Raw genomic sequence first — 9116 nt, 5'->3', positions numbered from 1 at the left:
GGATCCCTATGAAGGGATCCGAGGAGCTCATCCCAGGCCGCGGCCTTTGCAGCGGCAATTGCTCGCTGGAGAGCCATTCGGGCCGCCCTGTACTCCGAATAAAGGGCGGCCACTCTCGCCTCGTCGACGCCTCCAATTGGGTGGCGTCGACGTGCGCGGGTGTACTGGCGTCGGGGGCGAACGCACGTGTCCCTCACGTCCGCAATTTCGCCCGACCACCAGTACACTGTCTCCCGGCCCGGGGCATCGAAGCGTCGCATATTGACTTCATTACGCCCCTGAACCATGACACCCCCTCCTCAGTTCCGCGCTCCTTGGGTTCGACCCAGGAGTAGGCGAGAGCTGTGGCTCTCAGGACATCCTCGTCCAGTCGCTGCAGTGCCCATCTAACGGGCGCTGCTTGGGTGCTACGTGGGGGGGGGGGGGGGCAAGTCCGCCTGTTGTTGCTGGGTGGCCTCCACCTCCATGATGATATGGAGGTAGTCTGAGGGTGATTCCCACTTAGTGGCCACCCGCCAGGCGGACACACGGCGTACTGCAGCGGGGGTGGCCCAAGTCAGATCGACTATTGACCACCCGTTCCACCGTACGCACGTGGGTACGGAGCCCCGGTTCACCAACCGGAGCTCCATGCCCCCCGCCCAAACCTCAAGGGCCTCGCCACGAGAGGTGGTCCTGGGGTTTCCCCAACCTGTGGACTTCGCATTGAAGTCCCCCAGGACCAGCATTGGACCGGCTAGGTGTGGTGTGATCATCACCTTCAGCCGGTCCAAAAACCCCTCGAACTCTGCGAGGCCGCAGTTGGGCGAGACGTAGCATACCGCGACCAGAAACCTTCCCCACTTATACACCACTACCCCTCGGCTCCGCTCGACCACGGTGCCGGGGAGGAAATCCCCGCCCTTTCGGGCCCATATTGCCACGGAGCCCTCGTCGTCCCCTACCCAAGGGGAGGAGTCGGGGACGCTGTAGGGCTCCGTGACAACGGCCAACCCGACCTGTCTCTCGGCCAGGCCATGGACGAACAAGTCCTGGGACCGGCGGGAGTGGTTCAGGTTGGTCTGCACGACCGGGAGCGTCATGGGCATTATGGTGCGGTAGACGCTCCCGGCTCGGCCACCTCAGGGTCGGGTGGCTCTGGGGGTGGAGGGTCCACCTCCATATTCTCCTGGTTCCTCGTAGGGGTGGGAGGGGGACGTGCTGGTCCCCCCTTCACCGGTACGGTCGGAACCTTAGGGGGCCCCTTTCCCCCATTTATTCGCCCCTTCCTCGGCAGCGGGGGGCATAAGCCGCTCCCCGCCTTGTGCCCGGCCGGTCTCCTCAGCTCAGTGCATATTGGGCACCGGGGGGCCGCCGAGCACGCGTTGGCCCGGTGGCCGGTCGCACCGCACTTATAGCACTGGCCGCTGCGATCGACCGTGCTAGTGCACCGCTGCCGGACGTGTCCCACGGCCAGGCAGCGGAAGCACTGCAACGGCCTCACGGCCAGTGCTTCAACTTTCGCGGTGGACCAGCCCACCCTTAATCCACCCGCGCCCGCCAGTAGGCGGGCGGCCGCGGCTGGGCATTTGAGCCATGTGGTGCCCAGGCCGGTGATCGGGGACTTGATGTCCCCAACCGTTACCGTATCGGGTGGACACCCCGTGGCTTCCGCCACCGCCGCCTTCACCTCCTCGGGGGTGACGGAGTCATCCAGGCCCCTCAGGCGGAGATCAGCCGTTTTGAGGGGCCTGTTGACCCGCACCCCCAGGCCGCTTAGCGCAGCGGCCATCTTTGACGCCAAGGCGTCCGCCTTGGCACCCCCCTCGGGGCCGGGGATGTCCAGCAGGAGCCCCCCGGTCACCGCCCGCTTAGTGCGGATCTCCCCTACCCCTAGCTCGCTGAGCTTAATAGCAGCTTTCGCCGCCGACATAGCCTCCGCCAGGGTGGTCTTGCACCCCTCCGGAATGGACAGCGAGATCGCTGTCGTCTTCGGCGGGGGGCCACCCCGGGCGGGTCCCTCCCTCCCTTCCTCTTTCCCTGGGGGGCCCCTTTGGGGCCCTTTGAGAGGGATGGGGTGGGGGGAGGGTTCGCGGCCTTCTTCGCCGCTCCCTTAGCCTTCCGGCCCACAACCTCCGCCCAGGTCCCCTCCGAGGAGGCGTTGACAGGCACGGTGCGGGCCGGGGCCGGTTTAGTCGACTGCGAGCTGGGGGCGGGGGCCGTTCTTCTTCTTTTTCTTCTTCTTTTTCTTCTTCTTCCCGCCATCTGGACGAAGAAGAGCCTGCGGCGGGTACCAGGGACTTGGGGAAAGGAGGAGTAGGAGAGGGAAGGGGTGGGTCCGCCGTGACCTTTTTGCCACCCCGAGGGGCAGGGGGCGAGCGGGGGGGCCGAAGACCGCCTCACTCAGCCTGTCCTACACCCTCTTGATCGGGGCCAGCTTGGCGGCCAGTAGGGTCCCATCTTGTCCGATCCACCCTCCGGCGGCGGAGGATAAGGGTCGGGCGGTAATTTCTCGCCGGAGGAGGCAGGCGGCCCCATCACTACAACCACCTCCTTCGGTTGTGTGGTCACCGCGCGGGGAGGAGACGATGACGATTTGGGGGGAGAGGGGAGAAGCTGCGAGGCAACCCCCATCCTCTTCATTGCCATCATCTCCTCCCTGATGGCGTTATTGGTGGCCTCCAATTTCGCCACCGTACCCCGCAGGTGCTCGTTCTGCTTCTGTAATGAGAGCAATCGAGCTTCTATGTCCTGCGGGGAAGGGAAAGGGGCAGCCACGGGCGGGACGGCGGCGCTGGGGGGGTCGGACCTTTTTCCCCCCTCTGGATTATTTCCAGCAGCGCCGCCTCGGCAAAACGTGCGGACCATTTTAAGTCCCGCACGTAGGTGCCCTTTAAATTCCCGCTTTTTAAGGCGGTCGTCTCCACCAGGCGAACTCTCTCCAGGAACTCCTGGACAATGTCGCCCGTGGAGAGGCCGCTGATCTTTTCGGCAATCTCCTCCACCGCCGGGGTGGAGTCTTTCTTTTTCCTGGTGTCGGGGGGGTTTCCGGGTTTCTTCCCGGCCTTTCGGTTTCCCGTGTCCCGCTCCTCCTCAGAGTCCGAGAGGTCCCACCTACTCCGTTTATTGGACCTCCCGGACCCCGACGCCCCGTCGGACCCCTCCCACGCCGTCAAGTGGGCGCCTCCCGGCCACGGCAGGTCCAAATCGGGATTCCCGGTGACATCGTCGGTGTCATCGTCCTCAATGACGAAAAGCCTCGTGTCACCCTTCCTCCCGCCTTTCCCGGCTGCTCTCGCCAACGATTGGCGGGTCGTTCGGCCCACCAAAACCGTCGAGCCTGCACCTTCTACGTCCAGAGATGGAGTGACACTGGCAGATGCCACTTCCACCTCTGGGACCTCTCCCACTGATAGCGTGAGAGGCAACTCCACTCACGGAGGCATCGTTTGTAGCCCTTACATCTCGGGTGGCCAAGTGGTCCACCAACCCGAGCTCGCGATTGTCGGATGACGACGCCGGGGACGCTCGCGCGACAACGCCCCCACCGCCGGTACTGAGGTATCCCTCCTCTGCACCGTAAACCGAAATAGGAAGGGAACTTGGGTCTGCCATTTAAGAAAATGAACTTCCACGTGCCCTTCTGGTCGTCATAGGTAGATCCGTCCCTGGGGTGCACTGCGTTCGTTTTAGCACTGCCATACAGAGATCCGTTAGTGCACCCACGCACCCCTCGCTCCGTTAGCACACGACACTGATAACATCAGTGCCGTGCCCCAGGGTCCACCACGAGGAGGTGGAGCGAGAGGATTTAGCTCTGTGACAACCCTCAAATAGAGAGTACGGACCGACAGTGGACCAGAGTCTCCACTGTAGGCGCCACAGAGCCTAAGACCCCAACCCAACCCAACCCAACCCAACCAAACCCAACCCAAACCAAACCAAACCAAACCAAACCAAACCAAACCAAACCCAACCCAACCCAACCTAACTTAGGGTTGGGTTGGGGTGGGGTCCTAGGCTTTGTGGCGTCTACAGTGGAGACTCTGATCCACTGTCGGTCCGTACTCTCTATTTGAGGGTTGTCACAGAGCCAAATCCTCTCGCTCCACCTCCTCGTGGTGGACCCTGGGACACACTGCGGTCTGTGCTAACGGAGCGAGAGGTCGGAACTGGGTCGCAAGATGTCGGCTCAGGTCCGTAGACTGCAAACCGGAAGGTTCCGGAGCGGGGGGCCTGCCTTTACCGGCCGGCCCTGCGAGGAGGATAAAGGTGAGCGCATACTAGATGGTCGCGGGAAGGCCGCGGGAAGGCCAAAGCCGCCGATGGACGCCCAAAGCCGCCGATGGACGTCTATGCGGCAAGGGAGCAGGGCTACCTGCTGTGCGTGGCAGAAAAAAAGGTCTCCGTGGGCTCCTCACCTCTTTTAGCGAAAGGGACCTTTCTTTCAGGGAGCCCTGCTCCCTGCTGTGGAGCCGTCGGCCCGCTAGAGATTTCTTCCCGCGTGGACGTCCATCGGCGGCTTTGGGCGTCCATCGGCGGCTTTGGCCTTCCCGCGGCCTTCCCGCGACCATCTAGTATGCGCTCACCTTAAACCTCTATAAAAAGTCCTTAAGTCCAAGTTTTCGGCATGCGGCGAAGGAGCACTCTCGGGAACGCGGAGCGCCGGGAGTGGGTCCGGTGGGTGCACCGGATCATTAGCATGCCACCTCCGGGGTACCTGCCCGCCCCCGGAGTATTTTGGGCTTCCCCGCGTAAGGCGTCTCTACGCGGGGTGACCGGGATTTCCGACCTACTCGTGGGATCTTTTATGGATTTCTCGAAAATTTTCGGGGAACGGGGGGAAAGCTAAAGGCGGCAGCGGGCCGAGGCGGAAAGGGGAAGGCGGGGGCGTCTCCTCCAAAGGAGAGCGGGAAGGGGGGCAACGATGCGGCGGGTGAGGGCACCTCCTCTCCCACGAGAGGTGCTCTCCCTGCGGGCGGCGTTGGCCGAGAAAAGGGTACGGAGGCGGGAGGCGGGACCTCGGCATTTCGGACTGATTCATTTCAGTTCCTAATGCTGCAGGTCCCGGGTCCGGCGCCCGTATGGAACCCCCCTCCGGCGAGGGGGGAAGCGGGGATGGTGGACTTGACGGACGACACGGAGGAGAATAACTTCTCCGTCTCCTCCGTCGATTCCACGGGCGCGACGCGGAAGAGGCCGGGGGATCCCCTTGAGCCCGGGAAGACGAGGAAGACGAGGGGGCCTAACAAGCCCCCTAATCCTCTAGGGCCAAATATCGTGGCCGATTACGGGGCCGAGTTTGGGCGGGTGTCGCGAGCAACTCTGCAGTCGGCGGAGGAGTTGATGGCCGAGTGCCGTACAACCCCCATCCCAGAGTTGCTCGCGATGGTTAAGGACGGGGCCACCACGGTGGACGAGGTTTCCATGGTCTCGAAAGGGCTCAAGGGGACCTTTGTCAAGGAGCTCCGCGTCGCGAGCCAGAATATCAGGGCTGCTAGCCAGGAGCTGGCTGCGCGCGCGGTATACGCCGGGAGCGACGTCAAGGAGGTCGACGAGCTTCGCGAACTGCTGCGTGAGACGGAGGGACGCCTCCGCCGCATGACAGAGGAGCGAGACGACCTCCTTGACAAATGCGAGGGGTCACCGATTCAAGAGATCCTGGAAAGGCGGCCGGTGCCTCCCCTGGTGGAGACACCAACGCCACCAGGAGGGACGTCGCGCCCTTACACGCGGGCGAGCGCGGTCGCGACGGCGAAAAGCCGCGAGGGGGGTGAACCGACCTTCTCACTCGGCGATGTCGAACGCATCGTCGAGGAGAAGGTCGGCGCGATGGAGAAGCGCCTCCTCGAGGCACTTAAATCCCACGGGGGGAGGGGGAGCGGTGGCGACACAGCGGGGACCAATATGGGCCCCCCGCCTGCCGACACTCGAGCTCCCCGCTCGAAGACGAAGAAGAAGGGGAAGGGGGATAAGGGGGGTCGAGGACCCCCTCAGCCAGCTCGACTGGGTCGAGGGCCGGGCCTAAGAAGGCCAAGAAGAAGGAGACGTCATCTTTCGCGGAGGTGGTGGCCAGAGGAAGCAAGCGGGCGGCCAAGGTGGCCGGAGCGCAGCTCTCCTCTGGCGGCCCCTCCGCGGCAGACCCTCCTAAGGTAGATGCCCCCGGAAAGGGGAAGGGAGATCCCCCTCCCCAGAAGGTCATGACCACGGCGCCGCGACTACCGCGGCAGCCAAAAACCGCAGCCGTGGTCCTGACCGTCCCCGTGGGGGTAGAAGCCTCGTACGAGGAGGCAATGAGGAAGGTGATGGCCGGCGTCCGTTTGGAGGACGTCGGCATCACAGACGGATTGGCCGTGGCCCGAGCCCAAACCGGGGCCCTCATGTTGAGGGTCCGCGGGGCGGGTAGCCGGGAAAAGGCGACCGCGCTCGCGGTGCGGATGAAGGGGGCCCTTGAGGGCACGGGGGTGGTCGTGAGCACCCCCACGCGGAACGCGGAGATCCGGCTCCGGGGGTTGGGCCTCGGCACAACACCGGAGTCGGTCCGCGAGGCCCTCGGTCCGGCTCAGGGGCATGTCCCTCGTTCCGTTCCGGTCCTACCGGAGCGAAACGAGGGCCAGAGAAGGAGAAGGAGGCCCCTAAGGCGAAGGCCCTTCAGGCCGAGCCTGCACCGGCCTCGTCGGCTTGTCCTCCCCCCGGGGGGGGGGGGGTAAGCGGGTCGGGGTAAGAGGCCCCGCCCTTCAGGCGGGGTCCACATGGGGAATGACCTCCTCCCACTACTCGGGGACGCTCGAGTAGCCGGAGGGGGTCGTGAGGGAGGAGGTACCGGGTACCTCCTGGACTCACGGGAAGGGGGCTCGTCCCGGGGGTGTGCGAAATGCACCCTTCCGAGGGACGAGCCTTACCGGGAACCGGGATCCCCTCGTCCGCACCACCGGAGGGAGTAACATCCTTGATGCGCCAGGTGCTTTATCGCACTCCGGCACGGACGGACGACGGGATCTCTTGGGTCATCGGGGCGTCGAGCTGGAACTCGGCGTCCCATCGGGTGACCCCGTGAAGGGGGAAACGCAGCCGCCGTCGCTGCGGTTCCTTGTCCGGGTAAATCGTAGGGGGAGCTTCTCTCCCCCTTCGGGAAGTCCATGTAAGGACAGCGGGTGTGCGGATGTATACGATTCGGGTTCCCGTATACCACGCCAAATCCGGGGACGGTCGCGGCGCTTTAGTTGGTGCGAGTCCGACATTGGCCTCCCTCATTCTTCCAGCAATGGGGGGGGGGGGGGGTTTATCCGTAAGGGATTTCCCCGACGTCACAAAAAAAAGGTTAGGTTAGGTTAGTTTTCCACGGGTGCACCTACAAGGACGAAGCGGGCCGGATCGGCCGGTGTTATAGGTGCGGGGAGGAGGGGCACAGAGCGGCGACATGTAGATCGCCGCCGAAACAAAACCAAAAGTTAGTAAAATGGTAAGTAATACGTGAAACAAGAAAGCATTATTTACTTTTAATGTTGTAAATAACATTAAATCACTTAAGGATTTCTAAAATAAATTAGATAATACACCTTATGTACTTACAAGTTTTTCAATAATGACAGGTAGCGTCAAAAATCATTTCTGCAACACATAAAATATATCCAAATTTGAAAATTCAATACTTGTTTCGCTCATACTTCTTTTCAGGGAGTGTTATCCGTATATATCTTATAATTTATAATATTAAAATTTATAACATCTTACACAATAACCAACAATAACCCGTAAAACTAACACCACTGAAAAATTCTGATACTATAGATATATTATGCATATCAGAGAGGATATGAGAGTGCTCACGCCCGGGTTCTGAGTTGCCTCCGGTATAGTGAGGCCACCACCAAAATCTTAGCCTGGATCAGCTCCTAGACCGACGGTAGAGCGGATTTCCCCCTCCCACTTTTAGCCTGGATCAGCTCCTACAATCACTGTTCACATTTGTCAAGACATAGTTATGCACTAATAATAATTGCCATATCCCTTGTCCTGCTGCACAAATCACAACAATCAGGTAATGCAATCACTAGACTGCGGATTTCATGCATTTGTAGCAAACATGAGTAGGTGCATTTTAAGACACTAGAGAGATTAAAGTAATTTCAGAACACCAATGTATTATTTTCAACTTCTTAAAATGATCACAGTAAGAATCAAATATCTGTCTGTGTGCAATGTCTGATCTTGTTCGATCAGATTTGAGAGAATGCGAAGGAATGAAAGGCTTTGCGTGTGTGACCGAAAAGTGATCTCTAAGAGAAAGAGTTGAGGAGAACTATTGCGGATGAATGTATGAGTGTAACGGTACGATTTGAAAGTGAGACGAGTGGACTGAATGTTGAATTAAATGGAAAGGAGTCGGATCTACAATAAATCAATTGTATTTTGCACTATTGTTCACAAAGATTGTCAGATGTTGAAAGAACTAATAAACGATTGAAAAGTAACAATGAAAATATACTGTGGTTTGACACTTGTTGCGTAATGATCAGCTGAGCTGTTTGTCGCAGAGAGAGAGAGCGCGGTGGTGCTCTCTCACTTTTATTGTCTCGATCCTTCTGGAAGTTCGTCATGCTCCGATGATTCCGGTTGGGCATTCGAGAACATTCCAGAAGAATCGAGACTGGATTTAGCCAATCACGTTCTTGGCCTTTCGCCCGCGCGAGCCTCGATGGCAGACGCCGTTTTATCGCATTCAAGCGAAATCACGCGGGGCGCGTCGTGATTCGCTGTCGACCGGCCGAGATCGTCGGGCATCATGGCGCTCGCGCGCGCCAATCTCGAACATGCCGCCCGCCTCGACTTGTCGAATTTCCGCGAGTGTAAGAAAATTAATAATGTGCGGATTTCAACGAAATAATGGAATACAGTGTGACAATTGAAGTATACAATGCATAAAGCGTATAATGAATTGATGAATGATAGAAGATTATCGCGAACACGCAGTGGTTAGGATGATCGCGAGAAAGGTTAAGTGTGACGTCACGGCTTGCTTTATGAATGAGCTGCGCTTGCGCGAAGTGAATCGTACTCGTACTACGCGTACTACGCAGTTGTAGTAAATCAGGGAAGCGAATGACTTGACCGCGTGTCATGGTGAATCGATGCGG

At 59.7% G+C, this 9116-nt stretch overlaps 1 protein-coding gene across 1 annotated transcript; it reads right to left on the bottom strand.

Annotated features, from left to right (window-relative positions):
- Positions 1–407: 407 nt before the first annotated feature.
- Positions 408–1088, bottom strand: LOC143208954 (uncharacterized). The gene has a single exon (XM_076423967.1). It carries the CDS (start codon positions 1086–1088, stop codon positions 408–410), a length of 681 nt encoding a protein of 226 aa, XP_076280082.1.
- Positions 1089–9116: the final 8028 nt, after the last annotated feature.

The sequence above is a fragment of the Lasioglossum baleicum genome, chromosome 5 (genome assembly GCF_051020765.1).
Source record: "Lasioglossum baleicum chromosome 5, iyLasBale1, whole genome shotgun sequence".
Lineage (NCBI taxonomy): Eukaryota > Metazoa > Arthropoda > Insecta > Hymenoptera > Halictidae > Lasioglossum > Lasioglossum baleicum.
The sequence above is the reverse complement of the archived record's forward strand: the minus strand, read 5'-3'. Positions and strand labels throughout refer to the sequence as shown.

Coding starts and splice junctions, on each gene's coding strand:
- LOC143208954 (XM_076423967.1), bottom strand. CDS start 1,088: ATGCCCATGACGCTCCCGGTCGTGCAGACCAACCTGAACCACTCCCGC.